Raw genomic sequence first — 16,532 nt, 5'->3', positions numbered from 1 at the left:
ATCCATGCTGACCTGCAGTCTGACTGCTTGCAGGACCTAAGCCCGCACCTTCAGAAAGACTCGGGACTCCCAGTGCTGCAGAGCACTTGATGCGTAGATGCCCTTTGCATGAGCAAACTGCAGAAAGCAAAAGAGCTTCTGTGTTCTCAGTAATACTCCTACTTAAAGGAATAAAAAGGTGAGGTTAAATATTACCCTTTTTTTGGTGGCAGCTCTGTTTGGCCACAGTTAGTAACTTGGCTTGGGGAAAACACCTGCTCCTACTTCACGTCTTGTGGGTTGGTTACAAAACTTCCTTTTTTCAAGTTCTTTGCAAAAGGCAGCTGCAACAGTGAGTACTGAGCCAGCCTCTCACCTCCTGCTACCCTGCACCAGCACCCCAGCCCTGTGGCCTGATCCAGCTCCTCTTTCACCTGTGAAAATCAGAAGTGCCACGGTGGGAGCACTCCTGGTTCAAAGTGGTTAGAGAGGCTGTGGAGGCCAAACACATAAAAACCAGCAGCGAAATTATTTCATATTAACTTGGATTTCAAAGAAGTTTGAGGAGGGCCCTGCTCTTCTCTTGAGGCTTATCTTTAAGTGAAGGGCGGATTGTCTAATTCTGTGCCAACAACCACCTTTTTCAGGGCAAGACAGGTCAAGTATCTCCTTAAGGTTCACGTCACTCTCCTTAGCATTGCTGCAAGCTGAGGCTTTCATGGGTACTTGAATCATCGGACTTTTTCTAAGGATCCTTGTAACACAGAAAATGCTCGCCTTGTTGCAGGAAGCATACATTTAAAGCAAACACTTACGGTCTGAACTGATCCTTTGTTTTAAAACAGCTCCTTGATTTTTTACCTCACTTTTCCTTTGTAGCTTTTAGAAAACACTCTGCCATAAACTAAAATCAAGATGACTGTTAACCAAAACCTTTTCTCTTCTCAAGCATTAATGACTCAGGAGTGGTGTAATTTGCTATTGTCTCTTGGATTTTCTATGGAAAAGACTAATTAAGCACTTGTACTTAATTGTCATTAATTTGGGCTTGGAACCAGGCTGTAAGATTGACATTTTGGCTTGTTTAATTGAAGGACACAGATCAGCATTGATGGCCAAATACAGCTCTGAACTGCTATGGAGCTCCAGGACATGGCCTTACTGCATGTAACATTCATTTACAGTTTGATGGGATCCAAACCACACTGTATTCCTCCCTGCCCATTAGTAACTCTATACATAGTATTAATTTCTGTTGTTAGCTCTGCTGGCATTACCACCCAGACATATTAGCTTTCAGTTAAATAGTACTGCTCACTGCCTCCCAAAATGTGTAAACCATGCAAATGTCTGAGGAAGCAAGAGTATGGCTGCACACAGCCATTTTCTCCTGTGGTTACCAAAACAGCAATAGCACTTTTGGTAGCTTATGTTAAAGCCTCATCCACGTATGATGCAGTCCCAGTGGGGAACATGGTACCAACAGACACAATGTCAAAAAGAAAGCTTGCTTTCCTACCATGTAAGTAGGGACTCTCTCTTGCCCAAGTTTCTCTGTGTACTTATAAGTCTCCTTGGTGTGGTACATTTTGAGGGCACTTATCTACAATTTTGCTGTTGTAGTTCACTTGTTTGGAATTTTCCACTGAGAAATTAGCTAACATTAGTCCCTTTCAGCTGTGGATAGGCTGTGACTCCTTGACACTTACAACTGCACAGATTGCCCTTTCAATTTAGCAACCACAGCTGGCTTTTGGCTGGGCAGATGTGATACCTGGCATTTATGGGAAGCAAATGACTAACCTCACCTGTATTCAAGTGGTCCTTGAGACGCCATTTTAGAAGAGCAACTTGATAGTTTGAGTCAGAGTTCCCCACACACATACCTTAGTCATCTGCAAGGACTACAGTCCCAAACCTGTTCCCCCTCTGTTCCGCTCCAATTCAAACAGCACTTTCTATCAGAGGATGGCAAGGCACTGTACTTACCCTTCATTGCATATATGAACCTTTCCAAACTGAAAGTTCAACTAGACGAGACACAATTTAACGTTGAAGTTAGCCCTGCTCTGAGCAGGGGTTTGGATCAGGTGGCCTCCAGAAGTCTTTTCCAACCTGAATTACTCCGTGGTTCTGTGACTCTAGCCTCTTGGGAAGGACAGGTGCCTTATATACAGGTCAAGACTAGCATAGAGATAGATGAAATGCCTTTCACACAGTGCAAACTGGTTTAAAGGCTGTCTAAACTCCACCTCCCCAATCCTAAACACTCCTTCTCTCTAAATGCAACAATTACCTTTACAAAGGTGAAGTTAACAAACCCTCCACTGAAAGTTATGTTCAGCTCAGACTGCACCATCCCACAGCTTCCAAATGTCTGCGTCGCATTGGGGTTGACAGTCACGTACTCCATGTGCTTCTGTGGAGAGAAGAGACATTGCAGGGCTGCTGATGAAGAGGAGAGGGGAAGATTAATAAGAAAAAGATACTTATAGCAGCATTTTTTCCCCCCCAGACAGGCTCTGGGGCTGAATGAACAGGCCAGTGGTGGTAGCAGCCTAATTGCTGTCTGCCAGGGTTGCTCCCCGCTCCTGAACCAGCACTAGCACTTGTCTGACACATCACCAACCTGTTCCAGTGTGTAAGATAGCAGAAAGTAATAGTTTTCTGCTCATTCAGTGAACTGATACAATTCAGAGCAGGGTCAGATGAGTGCCAGTGGTAATTTAAAGAGAGAGAGAAGTGGGAAATTGTGTGTGAAGGCAGAGGAAAGATCAAGACAGAAACGGATAAGGGTTTAATTGCCTTTGACATGTGTTGCTCCTCATATCTAGCTGTTCTCTTCTTTATGTCCTGCATAGTTCATCTCTAGCATCTGCCAACCCACACTGTAGTCTGAAAGGAAAGATCTGCAGCCCTGAATACAGTTTGGCTCCTTCAGTTTCATCTCAAACACACCTTTCTTTTGTAATAAGCATCTCACCATGGTCTGGTGAGGTTGGGAGTCATGCTTTCTTGTCTGGCTTCTGTCATGAAGAGGGATGAAAATTACTTTTAACAATATTAGACATGTAAGAAACTTTCAAACCCCAAACATGTAATGGGTTTGGCCCAAGGCATATGAACTTCAGAGCCTGAGGCTGTAACCCCACATATTGTATTAATGGAGGCTACAAAACCAAAGTCTGAGTGATATAATCACACTTTCAGGTTTTATGACATCTTCTGCTGGACTATTCATGCCATTCACCACTGCTAAGAGAAGGTACCAGCTGCCCAGCACCCCTGCTCCTGTCCAGCCTGGCAGTTCCTGTGATCCCAAAATCTTCATGTGCCAGTACCAGGGCAACCCATCCCTGGATCCAAGTCTGTGAACTGATAATTTCTTGCTTTTGTTGCAACTCACAATGTCAAGCTCTTCACCAAAGTCAACTCAGATTTTAACTAGTCTCCCATTCCAGAAAACACAAATAATAGAAGGCTGATCTACTCCCCCAGTACTGCTACTGCACATACATCAGTGAAATAAGAAAGCACCCATATGACCCACTGACATCATCATAAAAGCCAAAGCGCAGGAACCAAGATGCTGTGGCACAGAAAGGCCTTAGACTGGTAGCAGACCACTTATTTTTATCATACAAGCTACCTTCTGAAAATTGCTTTGAAAAGAATCAATTCCAGCTAAAGAAGAAACTTTGTAGTTAAGTCATTACAAAGCTCAGCCTCGTAGTGCTTCTACCTCACCTTCTGTGCATTTTGAGCCATCAGCTGCAAACCCATGACTGCTTTGATGCAGGTCCTGTTCCCACTGGAAATGGTGTATGTGCCAGTGGGGATGGGAGAAGGCTGAGGTGCAAGAGTGGGTCTTGCTGTCATCATAGTAGATGGGATGGCTGTTTTAGTCCCTGGATGAACGGTTGTTGCATTTGTCATGGCTGGGGCTATTGAACTTTCAGGTAGTGTTGTTTGATTTCCAGATCCTGTGGTGGTCTTTACAGTTTGCATGGTGGCGGCTGTAGTATTTATGGCAGTAGCTGTCATTTGTGTGTTTGGTGTTGTATGTTTTATGGCTGTGTTTGTGGCTGCTGCTGCTGTTATTTGTGTGCTCACACATGGTCTGTCTTCCTTGGTGGAGGACACAGGGTGTATGGTTGCATTCTTCACTACAAGTGTAACTGTTTCCATTGCCTGGGTTGTAATCTGACCGGCTGCAGTTGTGTTGTCTGCTGATACTGTGGATACCACCATGGGAGATTCCTGGTTGATCACTTGAGAAGTGGTTGCTGCTGCCTGGTCTGTCATGTGATGGCCTGGTGCTGTTGTTATCTGGCGCTGGTCTGTTGTCTGCACAGTTGTTCTATGGCTCATGGATGTTGTTTTAAGAGAGCCTGTGCTGTTAAAATGAACTGTGGTACCTTGATGGGATGAAGAATGATGACGGGGTTGTGGCTGAGAAGTAGCTGTATGTGGGAAGGATATAGTTTCTGGAGACACCTTGACCCCTGAGGCCACTTCAGCAAAGCAGGAGGAAAATGCTGCAAAGAAACAAGTAAGTCAGTAGTCTGAAAACCTTTATGTTTAACATTTCTGCTGATACCTACAACATAATTGCATTGAATTTGCTATCAAATGGCCAGTATGATTTAATTCTTCATTTGGCTTCAGTCATGATAGGAGAGTAAAAGCAGACATGCTGTAGGACTATCTATAACTTTTCAACACTTTCCCAATCTTCACACTTCTGAATAAACCCACTGCAGTGAAGCACATTGGCTCCCAGATCCCTGCACTACTGTTATGGCTGAAGAAGCCAAAAGATGCCAGAGGTGTGAGCAGACCTTACACAATCCCCAGACAGCACAAGAATTCTCTTGCAGGCAGTAGTACAGTAAGGTTTGCTAGAAGAAAATTATTAGGATCAAAGGCAGATGAAGTGTGTGTAACAGGGGAAAGCGTGGTTGGTTACTTACCAACAAAGCATGGGGAAACGGGACATTTTTTATGCGTGAAGGAAGAGAGGCAGTGTAATGGCCTTACAGTGATTCACAATAGTCTGGGAAACTGGTCTGGGAGACTAGGAAATTCCAGATTTGCTTCTGGTTTTGTTCAAGCTGGCCTGGCTACAACACTTTATAAATATGCAAGAAGACCCTGTAAAGACAAAGTCAAGCTAAAAGAAATCATAAATCACTGATTTATATGAATTCACTGATGTGCATGAAGCTTCAGGTGTAGTTAAATGCTTTTTTAAATTAGCTTGAGGACAGAGATGAATTCTCTGTTTTCGAGAGAGAAGGGACCTGTGCTGTAAGAAACTTGACAGCCAGTGCAGCTGCTATCATCAAAGTAGTGCAACCCGGTACAGTTGAAAAGACAGAGAAACAACAGGACAGATTCCCCTGATTGCAAATGTTATCAGAAGGAACCTAAAAATGCCATAATTCATATGACACTTTAGTTCTTTTTTTCACTTTCCTTTAGTCTTTACCACACCTTATGGCAGAGCTGAAAAGCAGATAACTTCCCTCTTTCTCTGTGTGCTGGTGGGAAACCAGAGCAGTTGCCATATACCAGCCATAGGCAGCCACAGCTGAATGTGTTACCACAATAAAAACAAAAAAGAAGTTGCCATTTTCACTTTTTTCCCCCCTGTAAGCCTGCACAATAAATTACCTTTAAATTTACCTGTCTTAAATAGTCAGTACTTCTTAGCTTTTTACTCAACAGATTGGTTTCGATTACTGACCAGATAACACTTCTCTTACAGACAGGGAGAGATATGTTATTTCACTGGGATGCCAGCCCCAGCTTTTAAATGAAACTTTATTTTCCCCAAAAGATCATTTCAACCTATTTTTCATTACAGAAACATTCAGCCTGATAGGGTCACTGAGGACTAAAGTCAGAAATGTCTTTGGAGTGGCCCATAGCTCATGGTCACCAGGTGACCTGCCAGCTCCTCCAGCCTCCCACAGCTCTCAGGCATTTGGAGTTTCCGTCAGGGCACAGTCACATTGCTAAACCTGTTGGCCTGGGTCATCTTCTCAAGAGGCATTCAGCCACACAAGCTCCCAGGGATAGGTGACAATTGTTGACTGTTCTCTGGTTGCTCCTAATGATCTTTGCTCTTCCTGGGTAGCTGTCGGAGGTAGTTGGGTAGCTCTGCTGAGTGAAGGGGCAGGTGGGCCCGTGGAGTGCCAGTCCTACCCTCCTGCTAAGGTCTGGAAGTCTTCACCATGGCACCCTCATCACTGTAGCCTTGCCTCTCAGGAAGCCTGGAACATCTCAGTGAAGAAGCCACCTGAACAGCTCTCCATCCCCAGCCCCTTTCACTGCTCTGCCATTAAAGAACAACAAATACTCGCAGCTCTGCATCCCAGATGCAGTTAATCTCCCCAGTTTGGTTTTGGTTTGGTTTTTTTTTCCATGAATCCAGTTCAAAACGTCACACAACAAACATTTTGCTCAAGGGACACATGCTCCCTGGGGTTTGACTTCCTGGAGAAAGCTGCAATCTCCTCCTCACACCTTGGCTTCGAAGATGAGAGCTACAAATGCCGAGGGCTGTGTTTCAGCCCAGCAAGTCTGTTTGCATGTGATGCTCCAGAATAAGCCCCTCAGAAAAGGGTCAGGGCAGCTCTTGGAGATTCACTGTTCCCAGTCTGCGCCTGGAGCCCCCATTTTTGTGCTTTGGTGACAAATTTTAGACAATGCCAGCAAATGAATAATGGTGCTCTGCTCCCAGGCTTTCAGTGGAAAGTGGAGCACTCGATGCCAGGATCTGGCTGTGACATTTCTCAGCCTGCTGTCCTGTAAAGGAGTGGGTGAAAAAATTCAGAGGACTTTTTCCCCTTCTTGTCTAACCTCATGCTCCTGCTGCTCAGCCACCCAGTGGGTTTGTTCCGCTTTATGCTGCCCAGAAGAAATGCCCATGTTTAGCTGGCTGGTTTTGTGTGGGCACAAAAACCTGATCCAGCTCATACAATCACAGAAAACACTCTCACCAGCACAATCTGCTTTGATCTGAGTGTCTGAGGAACTGAAAAAGCCCCAAGATTTCCTGAGAGGTTTCAGTACTGTCAGTTTCCCTTTAACACAGGAGCCATTTCTTAAGCATCCAACCCATTAGACCTTTATCCCTTAAACTCTGATTATGTGTAATTCCCTATCTGCACAGAAAGACTTGACTTTGTGGCATTAATAGAACTTTGCAAGGAATGATTAAAAAATGGATAAGGAGCTGAGGAAGCAAGCTCTTTCTGGTCAAAAAGCTCCTTGTTGACCCCGAGTTATTAGTGTTACTTCCTCAGTCTGATCTTGCTCTCCTTTCATGTATGCGTTTGGAAGCTACTTCAACAGACTGTCTATGAAGTGGTTGGAGGAAAGCAGAGCAGATAACAGCATGAGGTGCTTATGTTTGAGTCCCTGAGATGTTTCCCTGTTCACTGCACTGGGAGGGGGACAGAAGTTGTTACTTATGTGATCCCTGTGTGCCAATGGCAAAGCCGTCTGCAGAAATCCAGTGCCCCACCAGTGGGCTCAAACCTTTAGCCATTACACAGATTAAGTCACGCTCTGTCTTTCTTAATCTGGCAGATCTTGTACTGCTGTGGGTGCTGAGGGCTGCCTTCACATGCTGGGTCACATCCTTCGTCAGGCTGGCTCCACAGATTCACAGAGCAGCGCTAAGGATTGGAGGGTGACTGTGATGTGGTTTGTCACTGAAATAAGCCCCAGCCTGCCTTTTCCAAGCCTCTACCTCACTCTTGATCATTGCATCTTGCAATGCAGGCAAATTACTCAAGCAGCACTTCCATAGTTCTTATTCTGCTTGTCAGTTCTGCTGGTCTGGAAATAATTTTTAATTAAGAAAAGCAAGCCCAAAAAAGTCTGCCTCTATACTATTTTGAACTCACTCCATCACACAGTCAGAGTTTGTCACCACAGACTGCAAGGGAAAATTCACAGGAAAATATCTGACCAACTATACCAGCTGCAATGGAATGTATTTCTACTTATTTCTTAGCAGTGGGACTTTACTAAAAGCCCTTAGTGCTAGCAACAAAACTGTTTAAAGTTTTCAGTCTGTTAGGTGCTGTCCTGACTGCAAGGAAACAAAGCCAGCACAGTCTACCTCATTTTCCTCATAGAAATGGTGGAGGATATTACTCACCACAGGTGAAGGTTAGCAAGATGCGTTGCCATGTGCTCCTCCCCATGGCCAACAGGTTTGAGAGATGCTGCTTCTCACTGTGGAGCGAATAGAAAGGAGATCAAGGTTTCCTGGGGACTGGAAAGTTTCACTTGGTGCAGGGAGTGCTCAGTCACATGGCTGCAAAGGAGGTGGGGAGAGAGAGGGAGACCGTGCCTCTCATCTGTAAACTACTGCAGAAGAAAATAAATTATGGTTAGGACAGGAAGTGAAAACAGAAGGGACTGCTAACGGGGCTAATGGGGGGGAGGACAGGCTCTCACTCTCTAGCTGCCACATAAAGCTTCATGCACCTCTCTCCGGTTTCATAACCTGGTACAGACTGCAGCTGTGCCCCAGTGGAAGGGTACAACCTGTAAATCTGTGCTTTTCCTGTGTTCTTTTTAAAAAGTACTTTCCTTAGGGCCAAACTCCTTCTTCTATATTAGGGCACAGAAGGGAGAGGTAGGATCCTATACCAACTCCACAGAGCACCTGCTAAAAGCAAGACAAGGCACAGCAAAGCCCTCTGGTCCCAGCTAGGGACTGTCAGCAGCCTTTGCTGTCTGGTTCAACCCTGCTCCAGGGGCTAAGCTTGTAGAAGGTGTATCAGCTGTGGTGACCCACCATTAGTCTTACATCCAAACACACTCCTTGGCAAATAGCAATGCCCCACCTATGACCCATGAAGTGCCCCCTGAAAACCATGCCAAGCTGGGACAGGCTCTGCACAGGCAGGTCCCAGCATGTGTAGCTGTGCACCAGAGATCTGCAGCTGGAGAATGTTACACCTGCTCATGTGTGTGGCTGGATTTCCAGCCCTCAGCCTTTGCCATGGGGACTGCTTGGTGTGGGGAACTGTCCTGGGTTCAGCAGTAGCAGTCATTTTTCTCCTTCTTAGTAGCTGGTGCAGCACTGTGGTTTTGACTTTCACCTGGAAGCAGCACCGATAACACCGATGTTTTTAGTTACTGCTCAAATGTTTTAGTCTGACCAAGGACTTTCTGAGCCTCATGTTCTGCCAGGGAGGAGGGGAAGCCGGGAGGAAGCAAAGACAGGACACCTGACCCGAACTGACCAAAGAGGTATTCCATACCACAGCACGTCATGCTCAGGATGTAACTGGAAGTTACCTGGAAGGGCTGGTTCACTGCTGGGACAGGCTAGGTATCGGTTGGTGAGGTGTTGTATTCTCTTCCCTTGTTATTTCCTTTATCATTATTATCATTGGTGGTAGCAGCAGTGATTTGTGTTATACCTTAGTTACTGGGCTGTTCTTATCTCAACCTGTGGGAGTTACATTCTTTCAATTCTCCTCCCCATCCCTCCGGGAGCTGGGGGAGGAAGGGGGAGAGTGAGAGAGAGGCTGCATGGCTGGACTTAAACCACAACAGGAACAGAGCAAGACCCACACATGGGATCTGATGTGGTCCTAAGTCTTCATTTGCTCATACCAATATTGCACTGCAGTAACATGATACAGCCGATGACTTGAAAACTCAAGTGAACTGAAGTTTGATCCCAGAAACCTGGGTATTGGATGAAATTAGTTCAAATGCATTTTTCTCTATTTGCATTACGGTTTTACATTCCCATTTTTACTTGCTTGTCCTTCTACATGATCCACAACATGCATTTGGGTCAACCAGCACTCCCTAATAAAACACTGGTAGCCAAAGGTATGCAGAGATCTTATAAGTTATCCTACAACTTCCTTTCCTTCTGGCTGCAGCATTAGCACGTGCAGCACTGAACTGTGTGAACCTTTGCACTCTCCTAATAGCCTCAGGGATTCAGGAACATGACTAAGGGACATGGGTAACAGGAAAAAAACACTGTGCCTTTTGTGACATGTGTGTTGGACAAATACAGTTATAGTGGATAGATGTGTGGGTTTTTTTCAGCCACGATGATGTGCCTTTATGACACTCATTTATTTTGAATAGAAAGCAAAGTGACTTTTTACTTCAGATAGAGACACCAACCACAATGTTTTGTACTAGTTATAATTTTTATAAATTTCAAACAACGTGTGGTTTTACACAGGTCAGAATGGCCTGGTGACAGGAAGTTCATTTGCACTATTTTTTCTTGTAATAAATTCATACATTCTGTCTTGACTGGGAAAAAAGACCAGGTAATTCTGTGCTCTTTCCCTGTCTGATTATCTCTCATCAGTCACAATATACAAATACATCATTATCAACACCATGAAAAGATGTCAGAAAAAAAACCACTTAGCTGGGGAGAAGAAATCTTAGCAGCTATTTCAGCTCCAGCTGCAAGAAGAAATACACAATTTGGCTCTTTTTTATTATTATTCTTATTATATATTTCTAATCATATACATATTTGAAGCTGAGTATTTCTGGAAAGGAAGTGCATGGCCTTCCTCATACCCAATCCTGTTTGAAATCTCAAGAGTCTAAGAAAACTATGAGTAATAAAATGGCTTTCCATCACATACACAACCAGAATATAAGACATACACACAGCTTTGTTGCCACTGGCAAGAAAAGCCAGTGTTCAGATGTGGTTTGGCCACAGCCATTTATGATCAAGACAATGACCATTGGTCTGATTCTCCACCCAGTGGGGTTAGACGGAAGAGGAGGAGAGGGTCAGGCCTCATTAGAGTTTAGTGTGGCTTACTAAAAGCAAGACTTGTGTATCATGGCAACTGCCCATCTACCTGTTTGTCATTACAGCACACAAGGAAGGAGTCTACACCCAGCTGAGCAGAGGCAGTTTTGAGGTTGTGAAGTTTTAAAAGTTTCACAGAAGATGGCAGCAGAGCAGAGGGAGGAAATCCAAATCAAAACCTCAGCCCTGAGGGCAGGTCTCACTAGTTCAACCCAGAGAGAACAACCAGGCAGCAGGCAGGGACTCACTGGTCAAGCAGCAAGGGTACAATGCTCCACCATGAGTCCTGCTACAGCAGAGATACACCTTGGACATTTTCTCTTCTACAGCTGAAGCTTAGTAGCAACCATTACTTTTAAATGATCTTCTGTTCACTCTCATCTTCACCAAACACTGAAATGAAATCCATATTTGAAAACTATGACTTTTAGGTCTATCTACCTGAAAATTGTGGTGTCAAAGACCTACATACAGGATAAGTACACCTTAATGCACACATTAGTCTTGCTAGACATCATCAAATCATATTCTAGGCCGTACATGAAGAGTCATTCCCTTAATTATCGCCTTGCTTGACAGAAATACAGTAATTAAAAGACTACCCCATCTACTAATTAAAAGAAAGAAAAAAAAAATCAAACCCCATTTTGTCTCATCAGCAAAGCCAGAGGGTTACTTCTTGTTGGCTGTTCTCAGACTTGTCAGCAGCCTGGTCCGTCATGGAACTTCATTCTTGAAAAACACAAAGCCAGCAGTGTGGCACTGACATCTGCACCAAAGGCATCAACCAGGCAAAGTACCTGGGTTACTCCTCAGCAGCAGCTGCCGCGATTGCAGAATGGTCTGAGCTTGGAATGTGGAGACAGAAACAGACAGAAACAGCCTCTGGCTCACTGGCATTGCAGGAAGGTTTAAGACACAACTAGTGGTTGTGGGCTCCCTGCTCAGGTTCAGTAGTGTCCAAGGATAGCTGTGATACAACCCGCTCTCAAAGGCCACTGAGAGCCAGCATGCTGTGCCACTGCTGCCCACAGCCATGGAGCAGTGAGTTACTTGTCATCCTCAGGATATTCATGGTGCAGAAGTGACTCAAACTCTGGTCAAACAGGACAAACCACAAGATTTTGGGAGGGAAAAAAAATAAAAATCCAACAAACCAAACCCCAAACTGTTTTCAAAAGCAAAGCAGGGAGGAAAACTGTTATAATCCAACCCTTACCTTTGCAGTTGACATGACGAGATGGTGAGTTGGGTGACAGGATACATTTCTGTAGCAATTGTCTTCCCTGTTCAAGCTCTAGGGTGCCTCACAGGATACCACTACTGACACTCATGGAGGGTACAGCAGGACATATGGGGTTGAATGTTTTGCTTTCCCCTGGAGGGTCCCTGATTTTTGAACACATGCTAAAATTTAGCATCATAATTCAATCAAATAGCTCCATTTTTTTTCCAATTTTAGGAAGATATTGAGGCATCAGGGATATAGGACTAGCACACTGTCACCCTGCACACAACAGAGCTGGGAAATGGACCAGCAATACCTGATTTTCCATTTCCTGTTCAAACAGAGCCTTCCCACTGCCATTTCACATCATTAGAATGAGATTCCTGTAAAGAAACTCCAAAGTGCAGGTTTGCATCTATCCATCTGTCAGCAATGTCACAAGTCCTAGTTTTGGCAGTTCCATATACCCATGGTAACCCTTCCCTATCTTTCTCTCTCACATACATACACAAGCTTACTATATTTATCAATGTTCAGTCAAAGCTCCCTGCCCATTTCCTCTTCTATGCTTAGGGCAGGTGTAGACAGAAGCACTGTTATCAGGTCATGCAAAAATTACTCAAAGCAATACAGAAACCAAAATGAACTCATTTTGGGGAGATCATAAAGTAACTGCACTGCAAGAAAACATCACTGCATATTTCCTTAGGGGACTGAAAGGAATCAATTCTTCCCTCAAGATGGTCATGACTACAGGAGACTAATAGGATTCATGCTCCTGAGAGGCTATGTGTAATTTTTAAGGTAAGTAACCAACACACATCAGACAAGCTCATATGCCTGTAGGACAAAATTAGCTTCCAAAAGGGTACAGAACTCTCAGGCCCTTTAGTCATGAAAAAAATGTCAGAAATCACAGAATTTCGATACTGAGGGTTAGAAGAACCGTGGGAATTAACCACCACAATACAACTCATAATTGACCAACAAGCCTTCACAGGCAAACAAAATCTGAGTAAGCCTTTACCTGCTGTAAGGCTTTTTCTTGAATGGGACTATCTACCTTCTTCACAGCTATCCTGACTCATACACTAAGATATTTGCAATGCCAGCCTCCAGAGACACAGGGAAAAGCATGCAGGTCCCTGAAAAAATCATAGTAATGATACTGAGCCCTACAACTTGCTCAGAGGCTCAGATACTAAAGAGTGGGTTTTGGTTTTGCGTCATCTCTATTTTTAGTGCTTTCATCCTTTTTGTTATTTACATAGAGCACCACTAGTCTCAGTATTAAACCAAAAATAACTAATAGTGAAAGCCAATCACTCACTCTTGAGCTTCTAGGGTAATTTTTACCAGGCTGATCTTTGCCTGTTTACAACCCTTAGTCAATACTTCTCTTTACTAAATTATTAGCAGCTTTTGTGGGACCTAAGACCCAATTACCATCAAAACCCTTTCATGCCTTAACAGCTACTCTAAATGAGCTAATGGCTTATAGAGGAATAATAACATCTGTGATCATTTTATATTATACATTACAGCCTTATGGCAGAGATTTGGTAGTCTTTTAATCAAATGTCCTGGAAAGAAGTATTTAACAATAATCTACCCACTCCCTGGAGCATCTAATGCTCACTGCCTATTTGCAATGCTAAAGTATCTTCCAAATGGGGGATGAAACCTATCTACTCCATAGCGCAGCACACAAAGAAAGCATGCAGTCTAATCAAACATACGACATAAAATGGTGTTCAATTGAATTCTCGGCACCAAATGCAAAGGATTGTGATCCAGCAACCACAGACTGCAGACGGGGGAGGGGTATGACTTATACTGTAAAGAGTTCAAATGTTCTGTGTCACAGTAGCTGTTACACATCTTTGCTTCCCTAAGTCCTGCACCTCCATCTCATAGCCAGGAGTTGCTATCTGTATCATTCCAACACAATTCTCTATGCATCAGGTCATTTGCTGTGCCATTCCAGAAGCAGCCATATCATTGCTGCACGAAACCTCTCTGATGGTCAAAGTCAGAAGTTTCCTTACCACAACCACCTAAAATGGGATGGTTTTGGTGTTGACCATCAGCAAAAAGGGCACATTTGTGATGTATCAGCTGGAATTAAGGAGGATGGGGAAGGCACAGCCAGAGGCCAGCAAACAGAAAAACCTCCAGGCAACCCCATGGTAGAGCAAGAACTCATCACCATGCATGTGCCCTTCTGCAGTAACTTGGTGTTCAAGTGAAGTTGCCAAAAGGTGTGTGCATAGTAACTCTTCAGCTCTGCTGTTGACCTAATTTAGGCTACATCTTCTGAAACAGTTTGATAATCAATGTGAGAAGGATTTTTCTCCTCTAATACTGAGAATTGGGTTTCAATCCTTTTTGGATGTTTAATGCTCATTTTAAGGTTGTGTTTCCCAGCTTGCCAGGTGGACAGCATTGTTCTCAAATGTTCATGCTGATAATGTTTTAGTGAATGATGAACCTCAGAGCTTGTGAGAAAGGCAACTTTAATCCAGTGTCCACCCAAAATTAAAGAGAGATGGATGAGGTCCTGAGGAAGGATGGTCCTGCTGTTCAGCTGCCAGCCTTCTGTTCTGCTGGGAAGCTTTTGGCCACCTCGCTCTCCTTGGTGTCTGATTCTACTGAGGCTGTACTGCAGGAATCATTGTACATGTCTGAAAAGGAAGATATGGGCATTATCATATAATTTGTCTAAAGGACATCCCATCTACAGTCTTGAGGTTTATTGTTAAAAACATGAAATAAAAAATAAATAATCACAATTCCACTGCTCTCCTAATTCCTTCACTAAAGGCAATGGAGGTTATTTTGGCTTATAACTAACTGTAATGTGTGTATGGCTTTATTTTTCCTTTGAAGCATTACACACGTCAAAGAAATGAAAAGACACAGTCAGGCACTGAGGGTAAAGACAGAACTGACCTGCTTTGGAAGTGAAGGAGCAACAATTACCAAACTCCCTTTAAAGCACAGCAAAGAACCCTGGTTAACTTTCAGAAATGTTTTTTCCACTTCAACAAACTGCTTAAAAATAAAACCCCAAATCAACCCAAAACTAAAATCAAAAGAAACATGTAACTCAGAATAAAATTCTAGTAGCTCTATCACAGATCCCATAGAAATGGCAACGCCAGATTTTGCTTGCTTCTGTTAGCAGAAGAAAAACAGGACACATTTTGGTAAATCATACTTAAGGATGGGCAAAAATGAATCTAAAACTGTAAACCTTTAATCTGAGTAGCTGAGATTCAGCTTTGCCAGTGCAACCTGTTTGGTTGTTAGGTCAGAACCAAAGCTGAAGAAAGGATGACTTTTAGTGCTGACTTGGCTGAACGCTCACCAGAGCAGCCCGTCCTCCAGCCTTTGGAACTAGCAGTGAAATATGATGAAACCCATAATGGTTCATGAGATTTTGTTTTCAAACCTAGACCAGAACTACAGCCCAGATGCTAATCTAAATCCAGAAACTACCCAAGTCAGGATGAAAGCTATGCTTCAGTTATAACATACCCTACCTATGACACACTTGGGCTAGCTGTAAAGTAGCCAGCCTGGGTACTGGAAGCCTCAGGAATTTGGTAGGAGATTCAAGGCCCAGGAAAGGAAAAACAAGTAAATCATGCCAAGGTAAGCTGCTCTAACTAGATCTGACACCCACATCATCAAATTTCAGGCTAGCTGAGCTGCAATAACAGAGGCTGCAGCACGATGTACGCTGAGGCACTGTTATAGATGCAGCATTCATCACATTCTTCTTTGGTATGAAGAAAAAAAATAAAAAAAAAAACCCAAAACCAAATGCCAGTAATACATTTTCTGTTACCTGCATTGCTGTTCTTGATTATGTTGTTACTGTCCCCCTCTGCTGGCTGCAATATACTGGAAGGAACCCAGTCGCTTTTCTCAGAGATGAGTTTCTTCACTAACCTGAAATTCAGAGAACAGTCATTGAATTTCTCTAGATTCCCTTTCCCTGGGTTGTGTTTCTTAGAGGGGCACGTTGAGCAGCTATTTCCTAAACTAAGGAAGAAGGCAGAGGACCTGGGCAGTCCTACAGGTAGCCAGTGACTTAAGTTTCAGCAGTCTCATATGGTGACCCATATCCCAGAGCAAGCACACTTGCAAACGGACTATATGACAAGGAACCAGTGTCTTTGGCCTGTGTTTGAGACCCTTGATCAAATTTAGAGCATAAGAAAATGAATCTTTTATATTATCTATCCCCTTTGCTGTAAATGCCATTCAGGATGGATGGGTTTAGCTCACTTCCCACCTACTTCACCCTGCGGGACTTGTTCCCATCTCAGCTACGTGTTAGTTCTGAGTGAAGGGTCTGACTGCATGGGCACTTCTAGGAGATCAGATCTTCTTCCTTCAAATTACCTTAAAATATTCTTTCATATTTTGGTCAATAGGATGAATGGATTTGCATTGATTTTTGAGAGGCTTGAACATTCT

The 16,532-nt window shown here is 43.7% G+C and overlaps 2 protein-coding genes across 10 annotated transcripts in view; both read right to left on the bottom strand.

Moving 5' to 3' along the window:
- Positions 1-14,606, bottom strand: part of LAMP3 (lysosomal associated membrane protein 3) — a 33,206-nt gene extending 18,600 nt beyond the window's left edge. For both annotated transcript variants that reach the window (XM_065674473.1, XM_065674472.1), the window contains exons 1-4: positions 12,036-14,606; positions 8,156-8,367; positions 3,727-4,517; positions 2,276-2,398 (exon numbers count right to left, since the gene is read on the bottom strand). In XM_065674473.1, the coding sequence (XP_065530545.1) occupies positions 2,276-2,398; positions 3,727-4,517; positions 8,156-8,201 (960 nt within the window). In that variant the 5' untranslated portion in view covers positions 8,202-8,367; positions 12,036-14,606. The remainder of the gene's footprint in view (positions 1-2,275; positions 2,399-3,726; positions 4,518-8,155; positions 8,368-12,035) is intronic.
- MCF2L2 (MCF.2 cell line derived transforming sequence-like 2) overlaps positions 14,544-16,532 on the bottom strand; it is a 180,727-nt gene continuing 178,738 nt past the window's right edge. For all 8 annotated transcript variants that reach the window (XM_065674463.1, XM_065674466.1, XM_065674462.1 and 5 more), the window contains 2 exons: positions 15,898-16,001; positions 14,544-14,728 (listed from right to left, as the gene is read on the bottom strand). In XM_065674463.1, the coding sequence (XP_065530535.1) occupies positions 14,628-14,728; positions 15,898-16,001 (205 nt within the window). In that variant the 3' untranslated portion in view covers positions 14,544-14,627. The remainder of the gene's footprint in view (positions 14,729-15,897; positions 16,002-16,532) is intronic.

This window comes from Lathamus discolor, chromosome 3 (genome assembly GCF_037157495.1).
Source record: "Lathamus discolor isolate bLatDis1 chromosome 3, bLatDis1.hap1, whole genome shotgun sequence".
Classification (NCBI taxonomy): Eukaryota; Metazoa; Chordata; class Aves; order Psittaciformes; family Psittacidae; genus Lathamus; species Lathamus discolor.
The sequence above is the reverse complement of the archived record's forward strand: the minus strand, read 5'-3'. Positions and strand labels throughout refer to the sequence as shown.